This window comes from Ailuropoda melanoleuca, chromosome 16 (genome assembly GCF_002007445.2).
Source record: "Ailuropoda melanoleuca isolate Jingjing chromosome 16, ASM200744v2, whole genome shotgun sequence".
NCBI classification, from domain to species: domain Eukaryota; kingdom Metazoa; phylum Chordata; class Mammalia; order Carnivora; family Ursidae; genus Ailuropoda; species Ailuropoda melanoleuca.
In genome coordinates this window covers 3,787,199-3,805,229 of record NC_048233.1, presented here as the reverse complement: position 1 = coordinate 3,805,229, position 18,031 = coordinate 3,787,199, and the positions used below count along the sequence as shown (strand labels likewise).

Genomic DNA, 18,031 nt, shown 5'->3' with positions numbered 1-18,031 from the left:
GAACACCCCGTGCTCTGCTGAATGCAACCGGCTTCATGGACACTAATTAATCCCAGCACAGAGGCCTCAGGGCCACTACTGGGTCAACGACTCCCCAACTCCCCTTCCGCAACCTCCCTCTGCCTAAGGCAGGTATTGGTCTCATGAGCTGGTTCAGGTTCCTGAGTGACTGGGGCCAGGGGAATGGTGGGAGGTCAGTGTGTGCTGGGAACCCCTGTGGGAGAGACATGCCGGGCCAGCCACACTGTCACCCACGATCTTCAGTCTTCAGTCTTCATCTGGCTGTCTGCCAGGGTTGTCCCATCTGATTGCTATGCCTCAAAAAGCCCCCTTGCTGCTCCCTGAAGTGACAAATCAGACATCCTTTCTCCCCCAGACTCACTTCCCACCTTCCTTAGAACCCTCTGGCCTTTTCATGTCTACCCATCGCTGACCCGCTTGCTCTGAGCCCTTCATCTTCTTGCTTCTCTTCCGCCACCAAGCCCCCTTCTACACGTACTGTCCACTGAACCACATTTACTTATTTTCAATACAGACAGTTGCTTCTTCCTATTTATCATAAGGAGTGGTTTCAGTGGCCATTCCTATAGTTGTCCATCTCACGGTAATCTCAAGCCGACGCACACTCTGCAGGTCCCAGGACAGAACCTCACGAACGCGTCCACGCTGCTGCATCCTGCCCCTGTTCCAGCCGAAGGTCAAGGTTTTGCCGGGTGGCTCCCCTTAGCCCACGACCATTCTCCCCGGGTGTTCACTGAGCACTGACACTAGGTATCATACATGGTTCCTAGTGAACAGTCAGCGACTTCTGTAGCACGAGTATCACTAGGACATGGAGGTCATGGACAGGGGTGTTGAGGGCAGGCCCAAAGCTTCGGCGAGGAGAGAGGGGAAAATGGAGGGAAATGGAAGCAGGAAAGAAAGGAGATAAACCCAGGAGGGAGGAGGAGAAGTGCTGAAGCCAGAGAGGCAAAGCCAGAGCCTGGGAAGCAATAAGGTCCAGCATGCATGGAGGTCCTGGGCAGCTTTGTCTGTCAGATCCTCTGAGGGCATTTGCAGGATCCAGATTTCAGCACAGAGCCTGGTAGGTGGGAGGAATAGGCAAGTACGTGCTGTGGGTGTAAGAGAAAGGGGAAGGAGTAGATTGGGGTCTGGAGTGAGTGCCCAGGGCATTAGTCGGACTCTGCCACCAACAGGTCAGGTGGGGAACTCAAAGGGCTGTTCTAGCGTCTCATTGCCAGAGGGTTAACGTGGGTTAATAACGGCACGTTTCCTCCTGTGTCCATGGGAGTCCTTCTGACCCATTCGTTCAAGTAATTTTGGATAAGAAGAGTGAGAAAAGACAGGGGAAAAAAGCCTAGGATCTGGTGAGAAGGTGGACAAGTAATTAAAAATAGTGTGAGAAATAATGTCAGAGATAACCAGTCCAGTTGTAGTGTGGGAGCGAAGGGGAGAAGCATCTAGGAGTATGCATGTGTGTGTGTAAGCACACGGGTGTGTGTTTGCATGTACAGCTTCCAAAAACAGCAAACATCTACTCAGCACTCATTACGTGTTAGGCAATGTTTTGAGAGCTTTCCAAGAATCACCCCATTTAATCCTTACAGCACTATGAGATAGATTCCATCATAATCTCCATTTTAGAGATGAGTAAACTGAGGCATAGAGAGCTCTTAACCAGTTTGCTATTCTGCCTCTCATTTAAACTTCACAGAAATTCTACAAATTGCATGTCATTTCAATTTTACAGGAGAGGGAGTAAATGCCAAAAGCTTAAGCACTTCACTCAGAGTCACCCAGTTAGTTAATGAATGAGTTGGACTACTTGACCAAGCTTCGTCTGAGTTCAAAATACCATGTTCGTGGTGGTTTCGTCAATGGAGAGAAGCACTGAAATTTTCCGTGCCTTGGTTTTGCCATCCATAAAATAGGAGATTATCCAAGTGTCAAATATAAAACACTGTCATGGTCTGGTAGTTTTGCGGGTGGAGGTAGGGTGATAAATTTCAAAGCTGGCACAGACCTCCTGGAACCCTTGTTGGACAGGAGAATTCTGGAAAATAGCTTCATTCCTGTCCTCAGCAGATCTGACAGGGCCAGAGGAGAAAGCCTGAAATAGAACTGGCTGCCCTTAACCATCCATGGGCTCAAGGGAGCTATTTGTCTAGCTCTGAATAACCCATTCTATGAGGAATATTCTGGGAATTTCCTTATGAGGCAGAGCAATGTCTGGGTGGTTTCACTGTGCCAAATGAGCTCTCCTCCCCATCTCTACCGTCAGAGATAAGAATCGGCGCTACTCAGCCTTGAAGAAAAAAGGCTAAAAAAACAGGTATAAAGATATTTAGAGGCATGAAAGCTTATCCCACGGAAGGTGGGAACCAGTTCATTTCCATCTCCACTGTGGCTTGGACAAGAAGGCAGAAATTTTGAATAATAGCTACAGGGATTTAGATTAGATATAAAGAAGAACTTCCTGAAACAGCGGAGAGTTGTTGACATAGATTATATCGGGTTCAAGGAAACGAGCTGTGAATCTATTTAGACCAGCGCCATCCAGCAGAAGTATAATAGAGCCATACATGTGACTTTAAATTTGTTAGTTGCCATATTAAAAAGGTAAGAAGTTGGGTACCTGGGTGGCTCAGTCAGTTGAGCTCTAGACTCTCGGTTTCAGCTCAGTCATGAGATTGAGCCCCGCTCAGGGTTCCAAGCTTGGCTCAGGGTCTCCCCCTCTGCATCTCCCCACCACCCTGCACTCTCACGCTCTCTCTCAAATAAATAAAAAATTTTTAAAAAATTTAATCAATAAAAAATAAAAAAGTAAAAACAAACCTGTGCAGTTCATTTTTAAAAAAGATTTTATTTATTTATTTGTTGGAAGAAGGGAAGCGCAAGCAGGGGAAGTGGCAGGCAGAGGAAGAAGCAGGCTCCCCACTGAGCAGGAAGCCTAATGCGGGACTTGATCCCAGGACCCTGGGATCATGACCTGAGCTGAAGGCAGATGCTTAACTGACTGAGCGACCCAGGCGTCCTGAAGTTCATTTTTGTAACATATTTTATTTAACACAATAGATCCAAAATATGATCAATATAAAATAATGTAAACTATGTAAAAATAATGAAGTATTTCACATTGTTTCTTGTATTGTTTTCAAAATCTGGTGTAGAATTTACAGGTACAGCAAAGCTCTCTTTAGACTAGCCGTCCCTCAAGTGCTCGATAACCATGCGTAGCTGGTGACTGCCGTCTTGGCCAGCACAAATCTAGGCTCGCTAATGATTGTCTGACACCCAGAGACAAGCATAAGGTGTGGTCTTGTTTTATCTAAAGGCAGAAAGTTCTCTAGAAGACCCGGGGCAGTGACCGTGAAGACCAAGAGAACCTTACGTTTAGAGCCCCTCTCCGCCTTCCTCACCGCTAGAAATACAAAGACCCGTGGCCCTCTGGCTGTCGTCGAACCCACCCAGCAGTGTGCTGCGTATTCTTTCAGTAGAGGGAATCCCGACCCTCTCAGGTCTGTTGGACTTAGGGTTTGGTGGCTTCTTAACCCTGGTGGGAAGAGCACTGTGCCAAGGAGAGTCAGGAAAACGGTTCCATCCGGGGTAGACGAGGTAACTCCATTCTCTCTACGGCAGGAGACAATGTTCTCTGCCCCTGCTAGTCTTCCTGGTGCGAGTGACTGGTCACCGGAGGAGCCAGGCCGGACAGAGGGGATGGAGAGGAGCAGCTCTACCCTGGCTGGGTGTGTGTGGGGTCAAGCACTGTCCCAGCCTAACCTAGCCTACCTGCAGTATTCCGAGTTCTCGGTGTGTGACCCCCTTCCTCCAGCTATGAGCACAGCCCTCTCCCTCACCTTGTTCTCATCTCTGCACGGAGTCAGCTACCCACTGCCTGACCCCCATGGCTCCCTCTCCTTCTGTCTGCTTTCCTCCTAAAATGTGAACTCCATGAGGGTGGGCCTTTCTTCGGGTTCACCATGGTGCACCCAGAGCTTACCTCAGTGCCTGACACATAGTACGTGCTCAATAAATCCTTCTTGACTGAATGAAAGGAAAACTTGCTATAATTCAGAGGAGAACCAATGCAGTGAGGGAGGCAAATCTCATGCTTCCATTTTTTTCTCACGAAATTTCTGAATTTGGATCCATTCACTTCAACTTCTATGTGAAGTTGAAAAAAATGAGAGAAATTACAGATATTTCCCAAGTGTCTTGGAAGGGAAAACCTCCACTTCTATTCCTGACAATAGAAGACTGGTTTAATCTTCCTCAGTAGTGCTCCTGGAAGTTTTCTCCCCACGTCTCACCATTAGAGTTCAATGTAGCTATTCCTTGTAAATGAATTGGTTTGTTGAGTTCTGTAAAACTCAGGTTAAAAAATGACCAGTGGGGGCTCCTGGGTGGCACAGCGGTTGGGCGTCTGCCTTCGGCTCAGGGCGTGATCCCAGCGTTATGGGATCGAGCCCCCCATCAGGCTCCTCCGCTATGAGCCTGCTTCTTCCTCTCCCACTCTCCCCTGCTGTGTTCCCTCTCTCGCTGGCTGTCTCTATCTCTGTCGAATAAATAAATAAAATCTTTAAAAAAAAAATGACCAGGGAATGAGGTGCCTGGCTAGCTTATCAGAAGAGTGTGTGACTCTTGATCCAGGGTTTGGGCCCCACGTTGGGTGTAGAGATTACTAAAAATAAATAAACTTTAAAAAAATGACCAGGGAGGGAAGTGAGGTAAATTATTGGCAAAGACACAGACCACCCAGCTGAGGATGCAAACTGGCCTCAGAACATTCCCTGGCATTTCTCCATCTTTTCTTTTTTTTTCTTTTTTTTAGTTAGACAAACCTAGATTTTTTTAAGTCAAAGCATAGTTGACATATAGTATTAGTTCCAGGTGTACTAGATAGTGATTTGACAATTATATACATTATACGGTGCTCGCCCTGGTAAGTGTAGTCACCATCAGTCACCCTACAGAGTATTACAATATTCATGATTATAATCCCTAGGCTGTAATTTTCACCCTCATGACTTATTTATTTTATAGCTAGAAGTCTGTACCTCTTAACCACTCTGCCCGCTTTGCCTATCCCTCAACCCCCTCCCCTCCCGCAACCATCAGTTTGTTCTCTGTACTTATGGATCAGTTCTGCTTTTTGTTTGTTTATTTGTTTGTTTTTTTTTTTAGATTCCACATATAAGTGAAATTATGTGACATTTTCCTTTCTCTGTCTGACTTATTTCACTTAGCATAATATCCTCTAGGTCTATCCATGTCGCTGCAAATGGCAAGGTTTCCTCCTTTTATATGGCTGAGTAGTATTCCTCCGTGTGTGTGTGTGTGTGTGTGTGTGTGTGTGTGTGTGTGTGTGTGTGTAAACTACATCTTTATTCATTTATGCATGGACACTTGGGTCGCTTCCATTATTTGGCTATGGTAAATAGTGCTGCAATATACATAAGGGTGTATACATCTCTTCAAATCAGTGTCTTTATTTTCTGTGGATAAATACCCAGTAATGAGATTTTATACCATATCTTCTTTATCCATATATCTATTAATGGACATTTAGGTTGCTTCCCTATCTTGACTATTATAAATAACACTGTGAGAAACATGGAGGTGCGTATACCTTTTTGAATTAGTGTTTTCATTTTGGGGGGGTAAATACCTAAAAGTAGAATTAGTGGATCATGTGATAGCTCTATTTTTGGTTTTTTAAGGAAACTGCATACTGTTCCCAGAGTTGCTGCACCAGTTTGCATTCCCACCAACAGTGCAAGAGGGATCCCCTTTCTCCACACCCTCGCCAGCACCTTGCCAGCACAATATTCTGACCAGTGTGAGGTGATAGCTCATTGCAGTTTTGATTTGTATTTCCCTGATGAAGAGTGATGCTGAGTATCTTTACATGTGTCTGTTCACCATTTAAGCCTTGTATGTCTTCTTTGGAAAAATGTCTATTCAGGCTCTCTGCCCAAATCGGATTATTTGGGGGGTTTTTTGGTATTGAGTTGTATGAGTTCTCTATACACTCTGAATATTAGCCCCTTACCTGATACATCACTTGAAAATATCTTCTCCCATTCAGTAGGTTGCCTTTTTGTTCTATGATGGTTTCCTTCGTTGGGCAGAAGCTTTTTATTTTGGTGTAGTCACAATTGTTTATTTTTGCTTTTGTTGCCATTGCCTTTGGGGTCAGATCCACGAAAGTGTTGCTAAGTTCGATGTCCATGAGTTTACTGACTATGTTTTCTTCTAGGATTCTTATGGTTTCAGGTCTTACATTTATATCTTTAATCCATTTTGAGTTTATGTTTGTGTATGGTATAAGAAAGTGGTCCAGTTTCATTCTTTTGCATATTGCTGTCCAGTTTTCCCAACACCATTTGCTGAAAAGACTGTCTTTTCCCTATTGTTCTTGTTTCCTTTGTCGTAGATTAACTGACCATGTAAGCATGGGTTTATTTCTGGGCTCTCTTTTCTGTTCCATTGATTTATGTGCCTGTTTTTGTGCCAGTACCATACTGTTTTGGTTACTACAGCTTTGTACATGACTTGAATTCTAGAATTGTGATACTTCTAGCTTCGTTTTTCTTTTTTAAGCTTGCTTTGGCTATTCAGTGTCTTCTGTGGTTCCATACAAATTTTAGGATTGTTCATTCTAGTTCTGTGAAAAATACTTCTGGTATTTTGATATGGGTTGCATTGAATGAGTAGACTGCATTGGGTTCATCATCTTATCAAAAGGAGTTCTTTAGCTCCTGAGAAAGAAGAACTCAGAGTTTTGCATTGCCAGAACATTCCCATTCTCCCTGCAACTTGGGGAAAAAACAAATTTACAAAGGAAGAAACCAAGGATCACAAAAAGGCAAAAGAGAGTTTCCTTACCCCTGAGCCCCACTCCAAGATGGTGCGATAGATTGTGAATAGAGAGCGTTAGTCTGGGCCGCAGAACACAGGGACCAACTTGACTCTTGCACAGTTACATTCCAGAGAATGGCGTTTCCTGAGCACCGGTGCTCCCACCGCCAGGCAACAAAGGCCTTGTCAGAGCAACTGGAAATGAGGTGATGCTGTCCCCAACCTCACCCCACCCAAACTGCAAACTCTGAAGTCTCCATTCTACACCAAAGGTATGTTCACTCTTTCCTGGGGTTCAGTCTCCAGACCCAAGTGCACCTAAGAGTTCGGAAACATCCCATCCATGTTGTCAGTCTGGCCCAAGGCAACTTTGCTAAGTGCTCTGGAATCATCTCATTCTTGTTCATTAATAGCATTACTCTTCCAAAAAGAAAATGAATTAATCAAGACCTCTTGAAGATGTTGAAGAATTTTTAAACCTAAGGAGTGAATTGCCAAAAATACAATTGGAGGCGATACCTTTCGGCATTGGGCCCATCCAGCATGGTAGTATGTAGGCCACTCACTGCTCCATCAGTGCATTCGGTTGGCCCTAGTGAAGCGACCACAGGAACCAGTGCAATGTGTCAGTGGATCCTCTTTGAACTCTACCCCTGGCAAAGGTGCGGCAAATGGACATCAAGGCATGGGAGGGAACTGGAATATTCCTCTGAAACTGAGTGTAAATGAAACCAGGATGTGGGTGGGCCAAAACTCGATCAATGGAATCATACTACAGTTTTGTTTTCATTCTGTGCTTATCATCTTCATCAGTCTTCTCTTTCTGCCTGGTGGACATTGAGCAGGACTTGGGAGACAGAACACCAGGGTCTGATTCCCGGCTCTGCTGTATAGTAACTGAATGTCAGGTGAGATTTCTAAGTCTCAGTAGATTAGCTTTCAGGGACTGCCATAACAAGTACCACTAACTGGACGGGTTAAAGAACAGAAATGTATTCTCACAGTTCTGGAGGCTGCAAGTCCAAGATCAAGGTGCTGGCAACGTTGGTTCTTTCTGAGGGTACTGAGAAAGGATCTGGCCCAGGCCCTCCTTCTCCCAGCTTCTGGTGGATACTGGCAACATTTAGCGTCCTTTGCCTTATAGATGCATCACCCATTCTCAGCCTTCATGTTAATGTGGCATTCTTCCTGTGTACAGCTCTGTATCCGAATTTCCCCTTTCAGTAAGGACACAGTCATGTTGGACTACTGACCTCATGTTAACGTCATTATCGCTTTAAAGACCCTATCTCCTAATAAGGTTACATTCTGAAGTGCTGGGAGTTGGGACTTTAATGTACAAATTTGTGGGGGACACAATTTAACCCGTAACACTTAGGTACTTCTCTCGTCTATAAACGGGGATCACAATGCAATTCTTCCTCATATAATTGTCATGCCTGTGAAAATGCCTCAAACAGACTGGGTCTGTAGAAGGCCATCGGAAATCTTGTCTGTCTGAATGTGTGTGTGCGCCTTGGTGATATCTGGACCAGACTGTGCCCCTAAGGAGCAGGGTTCAATTGGGGCTCCCATCCTGTACATGTTCAACACACGTGAGCGAGTGCTTGACCCAATGCATTTTGATGATGGTGAAGATAAAAGGCTGGAGAGAAATATCTGATGACAGACGAGCCAGGGCTTGGTTTGATTCCAAGTGCCGGTGAGGAAGTGGAGGGCGAGGAGCCCCCGAACCCTGATAACTGGAGGGCACAATGGTATAAATACTCTGGAGGACAAGTTGGCGTTATGCTAATGGGGGAGAAGCTGTATCTGACGCCCCAGCCATTCCACACCCAGGTATATAGTCTAGAGAAACGTTTACACGTGTGCCCAGGAGGCATGTGTAAAAATGTTCATAGTACCACTGTTCGTAAATGAAAAATGACCTAAGGGGCGCCTGGCTGGCTCAGTCAGTAGGGCATGTGACTCTTGATCTCAGGGTCGTGAGTTCAAGCGCCATGTTGGGCATGGAGCCTATTTAAAAACAAAAACAAAAACTAACAGGAAAGTAACCTAAGTTTCCTAAACCTGATGTATTCACAGAGGAATAACATTCAGCTGTTAAAGAGAATTAATAGAGCAATGTATATCTCATGGATGAATCTCACTAACAAAATATTGAACAAAAAAGGGACAATTTGCAGAAGGATACATGTAACTGGTCAGGGAAAGCTAAATGACATGTTGCTTAAGATACATATATACACATATGCATAAAGAGTAAAAGGACAAGTACGGGAGTGGTGAGACGCCAGACTGAGGAAGGGATTTATCTGGGGAAGAGAGGTGCAGGGGGCGCATCAACTATATTTATAATAGTTTGGTTATTTTTTTAACCGAGGTGACCAGTAAAAGGTATTGGTTATTCTTGATTACTTTCTGAGCGTTTGAATTATAATGCTTTTCAAAGAGCCGGGACTCAATCAGCTTTACATAAAGAAGAGGGAGAAGCTGGGGCCCTGCTTGTGGGGGAGATTCAGAGCTGCTCTTGCCGCCCCTGCCCCCTGGAACCCAGAACCCAGAGTAAATTAGCTGAAGACTCTGACCCCTGCCACGCCGGAAGGTGGAGACCCAGAAAGGTGAAACCTCTCCTGTTGACGGAGAGGAGAGGAGGGAAGGACATTCTGAGGCTCCCCCCCTTTGCTCTGAACCCAGTTATTGGCCTGCACCCCACCCCCGAACTGCAGAGAAGCCCAGTGGAGAGAGCAGCGGGGCAGCCCAGAGGAGGGAGGGCACACGCACATGGATACACGTGCCTGCATCCCACGCACGCACCAAGCACGCAGGCTGACTCCCCCACACGCCCACACGCACTGCCTTTCAAACAAGCTGGCACGGACACCCTGACAGTTTACAACACTCTTACACCCCCTCGCGCTTGGAGGCAGACACACACACACACACACACACACACACACACACACACACACACACACACACACGCGCGCGCGCGCGCACACACACCCCTTCCACCAGCCACTCGGACCAGGACCCCGGAGTTGGATGCGCTGCAGAGCCTGCCACCTGCAGGCCCTGCCACCCCTCCCCGCCCCCCCTCCCCGCCCCGAGTGCTGGGTTTTTCCAGCCGGAGCCTCACTCCCTTTACTGCAATCTCTGGAAATTGGTGTCTGACGCGGCTGCTCCGGCACATTATTTATTGATTCCTCTGGCCCCCGTGGAGACCCTCCCGTCAGGAGAGCTACCGCCCCGGGAGCGGGGGCAGGCGGGAAGCGCGGCCGGGCCACAAGAGGCAGAGGGTATGGAGGGAAGGACGGTTCAGCAGCTCCCACCCTGCTCATCAAGCCCCACAGGGGCCGTGAGCACCAGGCAGGAGGCCAGGAGAGAGGAGGGAGACTCCAGGAGGAGGGGACAGGAGGCAGCGCTTGGGGACCGAGGCCCCCTGAGCCAGCAGCGCCGGCTCAGACAGGCCACCCAGTTCCTGCACAAAGACTCTGCCGACCTGCTCCCCCTGGACAGCCTCAAGAGGCTCGGCACATCCAAGGACTTGGTGAGGCAGCCCTCTCCCCACCCTTCTCTCCATCTCCCTGTATCCTGGGGAGGGGGGGCTGGAAAGGACAGTCCCTAAGCTTTCAGATGCCCTTTCCCTTGCTGAGAATGGGGCAGAGCTAGTCCCAGTTTGAGGGGCTCCGTTCTCAGACTCTTCGTTGGGGTTGCCCCCATGGCTTGGTGGCTCTGGGAGACCCTCTTCGGAGTGCTCCGCTTCTCCCAAATAATCCAGGGTTTATCTTGGGGTGATGAGGAGCTGTGCTCTTTAGGAGAAGAGGCTCACAAGGACACAGGAACCTTCTGGAGCAGTCATTTGCTGCTGGAAGGGCCTGGAGGCCTGACCAGTTTAGGGTTGTGGTTTCTATCCTATCCCGAAACAACAGATTCCCTCCTACCAGTTATGGCCATGCATTTGCCTTTTCCCTGCACAATGCAAGCAGTAAGGGCCTCTGTCCTTTCCAGAGCCCCAGGGTTTTGTATGGCTCTTGCCTGGGCCACCGGCCTCCCGAGGGTCCCTTTTACTCCCTTGTAGGGGCACTGGCCCTTCCTGAGGGCCCCCTTTGCTCCCTTGTAGGGGGACTGGCCCTTCCAGGCTCCTTCCCTTCCATCTCTGTAGAGCAGCTGTGGCCTCCAGAGGGAATGGGGAGGGGGCGCGTAATAACGAGGAGGTGAGTGGGTCAGGGGACAGCTGCGTATACTCATGTCTCTCTGAGAGAGTGGTCAAGAGCACGGTTGGAGCCAGGCTGCTTGGGTTCAGATCCTGGCTCTGCCACTTACTACCTTGGGCAAGTTGCTTTATGTCTCTGAGCTTGTTTCTTCGTCTGCTAAATGAGCACGAAATTAGTAGTATCTCCCTCATCGGGTTGCTGTGGGAGTGGCACGAACTAATACCTAGAAGGGGCTTCGAAGAGCGCCTGGAAAATAGAAAGTGCTGTCTAAGCTCTAATTAGGATTGTTCCTCCAACTACGACTCCATTTAGCTCGAGAGAGAAAATACGCTCTGTAGAGTCTAGAGAACATGGAATCCTATCTGGCCTCTGGCTCCTAGAAGAAAGGAAGGCTTTGGAAGCTCTCTGTACCTTCACCCTATTCCTCGTCAGAGGGTCGGAGAGGAGGGCAGTCCAACTACCTGAGAGGCACAAAGTCAACTCCAGGGGCCTCAGCCTGGCGTCAGCCAGGAGGCTAACGCAGCCCCGCCCTCCCTTTCCTGACCCAGCCCTACCATGTTCCTCCCAGACGAGTGTTCCCCCACCAGGAACCCAGCCGAGAGCCAGCTGATTCCCAGCAGTTCCCAGAGAGGAAAAGTGACCAGACTGAGATCTCAGTTCAGGGAATGTCAGGGCTGCTCCCTCCTTGCATCCACAGTGAGCACAGCTGAGAAATAGAACCAGGGCAACAGGCAAGCTGGTCCTTTGGCTCCTGGTGGCTAGGACCTCAAAGGCTCTATGGTTTGGAGACCATCCTACATCTTTCTGGCCCTGGAGAAGAGGCTCTATTACCGCTACAATCCCAGAATGGCAGGTCCAGCCTTCTGATGAGAAGTCCTGAGATTTTCACCTCCCCCTCTGTCCTCAGGACCTCCTAGATTGATGTCAAGCAGTTACATTGTGTGGCTTTGGGAGTGAAGACACTGACGGGCTGGGAGGACCCCACTGTCTCCCTCCCTAGGACGACTCTGGAGCCAACTGCCCAGCACGGGGGGCCTGACGCCTGTATCCATCGTGGGAAAGGTGGGAGGAGAGCTGGGAACAGCAGGACCACTCTTTCCGGCCAGCCCCAGAGTTCACTGCCCTTTTCCCAGAGCTGGGTCTCCTGCTGGCAGCCTTGCTGGCAGAAGCAGCCGGTCTCAAGGGCCTCATTAAACCAAGGGTAGAAAAACAATCCCAGGTTCCCAAGGAGAGAGGGCAGGTGGAGAAGCATGTGTGCAGCCTGGACAGTTATAGTTATTTGTCAACACACATTTATTGAGTGCCTACTATATGCTAAGCTAAGCCTTGGGATATAAAGACCTGACCTCACAGGCTCTCCAGGCTAATGGGAGAGTAAAACCCACAAATCCCATCTGTGAGAAGCATGACAAAGGGAGCTAAGAGAAGGGAAGCTGGCCCCAGCCTGGTGTGTAGAATGAAGAGTATGAAAGTCAGAGAGGGCTTCCTGGAGGAGGTAAACCGCAATTTAATTACAGGATATGTATGGGATTTCAGACTTAGATAAAAACCTCCCTCTCAAATAAAGAGCAGTTCCTGAACGAAGTATGTGGAACCAGTCATCCAGTCTGGCCTAGAGAATGAGAAAGAGGAGTCTCCGGAGGGCCACTGAGCAGGAGTCAAGGCGTGGAGGCGAATGGCAGCCTGGTGCAAGCAGTACAAGCAGGGGCAGGGGGCAGATGTGCCGAGCAGGGGACGAGGCTGAAGACCAGGCAGTGGCCGGGACACCGAGGCTGTGCCTCACCTTAAAAAGTTTGGGCTTTATCATGTAAGCGACAGGAGGCGGCTGTGTTTTGATGGATTTTAAACAGGAGTAACAGTTTTGTTTTACTTTGGAGCTTCTCAGATTCTGACATGCACACGAATCATCAGGGCATCTTGTGAAAAGGAAGCTTCTGATTCAGTAGGTCTATTCTGCATTTTTAGCAGGCTTCCAAGTGACGTGAAAGCTACTGATCTGAGGACCACACTTTGTTTTTTTTTTTTTTTAAACATATTTTTTTTAAAGATTTTATTTATTTATTCGACAGAGATAGAGACAGCCAGCGAGAGAGGGAACACAAGCAGGGGGAGTGGGAGAGGAAGAAGCAGGCTCACAGCAGAGGAGCCTGATGTGGGGCTCGATCCCATAACGCCGGGATCACGCCCTGAGCCGAAGGCAGACGCTCAACCGCCGTGCCACCCAGGCGCCCCGAGGACCACACTTTGAATCGAGAGGGTTTTAGATCATCATCGGCTCTGAGCAGGTGTATGTGAGACGCGGCCTGTACTGGAGGCAGGTTCTTACGAACTTAGGGAGGTGGTCCAGTGACCCGGGCCAGCTGGGGTGAACCAGTCCTAGAAAGCAGGGATGGAGTCCATACATACAGAAGGCAAAGTGGGCAGAATTTAGGAAGTGAAGTGACTAGACGGAGGGAAGGTGGTTTCGGGTGAGGGAGAGTTCAAGCATCCTAGTTTTGAAGATACAATTTCTTTTGTCTTCTGTTGTTGCTGATGTTTTACCATCACATCATCAACCCTGGGATCTGCAGCCCGTGGAAGGGTGAGGTCAAAGGGGGAAACAGAGAAAAAAAAGACAAAAATAATGTGTTCTAGACCAGAGATAAAAGCTCCCCAAGCATAACACTAGTTCCTGGGAGGTCCCGTCGCCTACAGGTCGGTCAGTCTCATCTAGAATGGACTGTTCTCTTTCCATTTCTTCATCGCTGGGCAATCTCTTGGGGCCCCGGCCAGCTGGCAGGGTGTGATACTGGGGTTCACTCTGCTATAATGCTCTGATTGCTGGTATCCTTGGGTAAGCTCCTTACTCCCGTGAGATGCAGGGCTGGAGTGGGGTTGGGGGAACATCGTGGGACGACTAAGGTGGGAGAACTGAGTGACCAGCCTGGAGACTCGGGTTTAGAGCTGTCTGCCTTCTCTGTTTTGTGACGGAGCCAGCAGCCGCACAGTGTGATCCAAAGACGCCTGGTGGAGGGCAGCCAGAGTCGGCTGCAGGGGGAGTCTCACCTAGTGCAGGCCCTGGTTCGTGGCCAGGAGGGCAGGAGGAAGACCAGCAAGATGGAGGTCCCAGCTCTTCTGGTCAACTGCAAGGTGAGAGGCCCCCCAGGGCACCGGCTTTCATGAACAGCCCTGCCTGTGACTGGTTCACTTCAGCCACCCTCCTTTCCCTATCTCTACCCTGAGCCTGGACCAAAAAATTGGATCCTGTACATTCTTTACTCTGCCTCAACTCATCGTCCCTCTGTGCTGTTCCACCTGTCATCACCATTCCCCCGTCCCTTTATCAAGTATAATCATCAAATGTGAGTGTCCTCACATCAAATGTCAGTCCCCTACAGTGTCTCCTATGTCCGTGAACGGTGCATCACGTATGTATCCTGCAACACCCCCACTCCCCACACACTCAGAAGCGCGTGTCCCCCAAGGTGACAGCCTAAGGCCCCAATGGTACCTCCTCCTGGAAGCCTCTTCTGACCTTCCCCAGAAACAGCCTCTCCTCCCTCTCGTCTAGGGCACGTCACTGGCAATCCTTCTGTAGACCTTAACACTTTCTACATGCACTAGTCACTGACGCTTCCCTCACACCCAAGCCCAGCATTCACCCCTGCGCCTTCCCGCCACAAATCTCACACAGTACGTGCTGTACCGTGCGTTTGGGATAGCCGAGCGCCACCCAAAACGTCTGTATATACCCAGAAGAAAGCGAACCGGTCTTCGTCTCCACGGTGAGCCTGTCGCATCTGCAGTTCCTGGCAGGCGGCCTGGTCCTCTCACCCCCTCCTCTGTCCCTCACGCAGACCTCTCTAAACTAGGCCCTCAGCTTCCCCAGAATTCCTCTACACAAACCGAACTCTGTTTCCGGTCAAATTGTTCCCAAGTGTATTGGACTCACCATGGGCAGCTCTGCTCCCTTTTTTGATTCCTTCATCTAAGAGCCAGGTTGGCCTCAACTGGATGAGTGCCATAGAAACCACTTTGAAAGATTCGGTTCTTTCCCTTCCCTCGTTTTGGAGAGGGACTCGTCAGAGGGCTGGGAAAGGTGAAGGATCCAAGCCCGATCCATTCCCTCGGGGGCTCACGGAGTCCCCCACAACCCACAACCCTCTTTCTCAGTGCCGAGACCAGGAGCTTCGGGTGGCCGTGGACACGGGCACCCACCACAACCAGATCTCCGCTGGGTGCCTCAGCCGTCTGGGGTAAGAGCGCGACCCGAAAGAATGGATGGCGGGAAATACTCAGAAAATATTCTGAAATGAGATGGTAGTAGTTGCTTGACTCTATAAATATACTAAAAACCACTGTGTCTATAAAAGGGTGACTTTCGGGGTATATCAAGAAAGCTGTAGTTAAAATAAAAAAAAAAGCGGGGGGTGGGGGGTTCTAATAGCAAAGACAAGTATTTGGACCCCACGTGGGGCAAGGGACTGGATGAGCTCCCAAGTGTGGCGGGGAGGGGTGTGAGCTAAGGGGCTGGGGCTGGGGGTTGTGGTGGCCATAACCCTTGCTTCCCAAATACAGGTTAGGGAAGAAGGTCCTCAAAGCCCCAGGTGGGGGCTTGGCACCTGGGCCCCCCACCCAGGTGGAGCAGCTGGAGCTGCAGCTGGGCCAGGAGACGGTGGCCTGCTCGGCCCAGGTGGTGGGTGAGTCCTCCCTTCGTTCCCAGCCCTCTTCTTCCTCTCCTGGCTGTGGCAAACGCTGACACCCTCCGAGGTGTCCCCAGTCTCTGGGCCCAGATCCTCAGACCTGGGGGAGGGGGGAGGGGGGAGGGCAGACAAGGAGCGAGTGTTGACAGGAGGGCACCGTGACTACCAAGGGCCCCTCCAGCTTCTTCTGTTTTCAAATGATTCCTGCAGATGTTGAGAGTCCCGAGTTCTGCCTTGGACTACAAACTCTGCTTTCTCTCAAGGTAAGGACGATGCTAGCGCTTGACCCACACTTGTGGCCTGACCCAAAGGGCTGGGAAAAGGAGGTAAAAGGCACAGGTGTGGAAGTGTGGGTCCGCTTCTGATGAGAAAGACCTGGAGATGTCCTGATCTCACCTTTGCTTCCTTAGCAGTACCTTATTTGCCCACAAGTGAAAAATAAGAACCAGGTCCCACCTCCCCCCAGCCAGGTGAATGGAAAAGGGGAAGAACGAGGAGTAGGGGGAGGCTGTGGGAAGTGGGAGGGCCCTAAGAGAGGGCTCCCTGCTGAGAGAGGCGCTGTGTCCCTGCCCTTCCCCACAGTGCTGTATCGACCTGGAGCGTGGAGTACTGCGCCTGAGAGCTCCCTTCCCAGAGCTGCCCTTCCTGCCTCTGTACCAAGAGCCTGGCCAGTGACTGCCGAACCAGTCGGTCCCCAGGGGAAGGACCTTGCCTTGGGGAAGAGCTGTATGGGGGAATGGGGCATTACTCCAGCCAGGTAGCTGGGGACGACCATGTCTGTCCCTTCTGTTGCCACCCTGACCCTGCCGTCCCGTTTCCCTCAGTCGGTCACATTCCTCACTGCTTCTCAGCCACCGCCCAATCCTCCAGGAGTCTTCCAGAGAGAGGGCCCGTGATCTCAGGGGCCTGGCTTCTCTGTTCCCATTCCCCTCCAAGTCAGGACTGCAGAAAGGGACGTTAAGCATGGCGTGGGAAGCGGCCCGAGTCAAAGGCTGTGGCTTGTACCGTCCTTTGCCTGTCCCCTGCCATCCGCCCCACCCACCCCTCGGTGGCCTTCACTCCCATGCCCCTCCCCTTGCCTTCCGGGGCTCCTTACCTTTCCCGACTGGACTGCCGCACCTCACCCACTCGGGGCCCTGTCCCTGCTGACGCCCACCTTTCTGATTCTGCACACAACTGCTCACAGTTGAGTGGGGGAAGAGACAGGCAACTGAACGCTCCAATGCAGTGGGAAGGTGAGTTGGTAGAGGAATGCCAGGCTCACAAGGCTGGGAGCTTCCTCAGTTACCTTTTCCGGGGTTACCAACGTCTGAAGCCAGGGATCGCCCTGTGCAAGATCTTGGATTGACCTCTACTGTTTCTCCAGGCAGCTCTCCTCCACTCGCTTTTGTTACACATTGGGACCCTGAACTTCGGGGGGTGGGTGGGGTGGAGGAGCGCTGTCAGGAACTGCCCCCACAAGGTGGACAGGATGGCAGGGTGCTCAGTACTCAGACTTCACCTAACCACTATTCTTTCTTATTTGTAGAACCCCTCGCCTCACTAGACCCTCTCCCCCCCCTCATCTCTGGCCTCCTGAGCTTGAGCTCATCTTATTTTGGAATCAGTGGCTTTCTATCCCCCGCCAGGCTCTGAGCCAAAGCAAAAAGACAAGGAGGCTTTTCATCTTCACTGTGAAGGGAGGAACCCAGACCTTCAGGAGCCAGACCCCCAAGCATCTTTCTGGCTGGTTTCAGTCTCTTTCAGGTCATGGATTAGGGGTAGAGGAAGACGGTGGTCTAACTAACCTCAGCTAGGAAACTAGGGCCCTTGGAGTGGAAACGAAGTCTTGAGTCTGGGTAGATCAGAGGAGAAGCAGGATACCACCCAACTGCCCTGTGACCTCTGGTCTTGCCTTTCCCTGCTGCGTTCCCTGCAGTCAGAGGAAGAGGAGGGGGCTCACTAGTACATGTGTAATCAGGATCCCCTCACCCCTCCTGCCTCGCCCCATCACCTCGGCTTTCCTGGCCCTGCCTTTTCCCTTCCGCCTCTTGCTGCTTCTGTGATTGCGGACCCTGTACCCAGGGGCAGGCCTTCAGCTCAGCTGCTTTTCCATTTGAATAAACACCTGTTTCTGTATGCTAACCTCCTTCTCAGGCCTTCCTCCACGCTGAGCAGGGTCTGAACTGATAACTCTGCCCTGATTTCCTTACAGAAAGGCAGTGTGAATGCGGACCTTTCCCCAGGTTGGTCCATCGGGCTGGGTTGAGGTAACTGAGAGCAATGGCGTTC

General features: G+C 50.2%; 1 protein-coding gene across 1 annotated transcript; it reads left to right on the top strand.

Moving 5' to 3' along the window:
- The first annotated feature begins 9,975 nt into the window (after positions 1-9,975).
- On the top strand, positions 9,976-17,864 carry NRIP2 (nuclear receptor interacting protein 2). The gene is made up of 6 exons (XM_011217268.3): positions 9,976-10,411; positions 14,055-14,207; positions 15,231-15,313; positions 15,636-15,757; positions 15,971-16,023; positions 16,343-17,864. The coding sequence occupies exons 1-6, from the start codon at positions 10,163-10,165 to the stop codon at positions 16,433-16,435; spliced, it is 753 nt and encodes a 250-aa protein (XP_011215570.1). The 5' UTR covers positions 9,976-10,162; the 3' UTR covers positions 16,436-17,864.
- Positions 17,865-18,031: the final 167 nt, after the last annotated feature.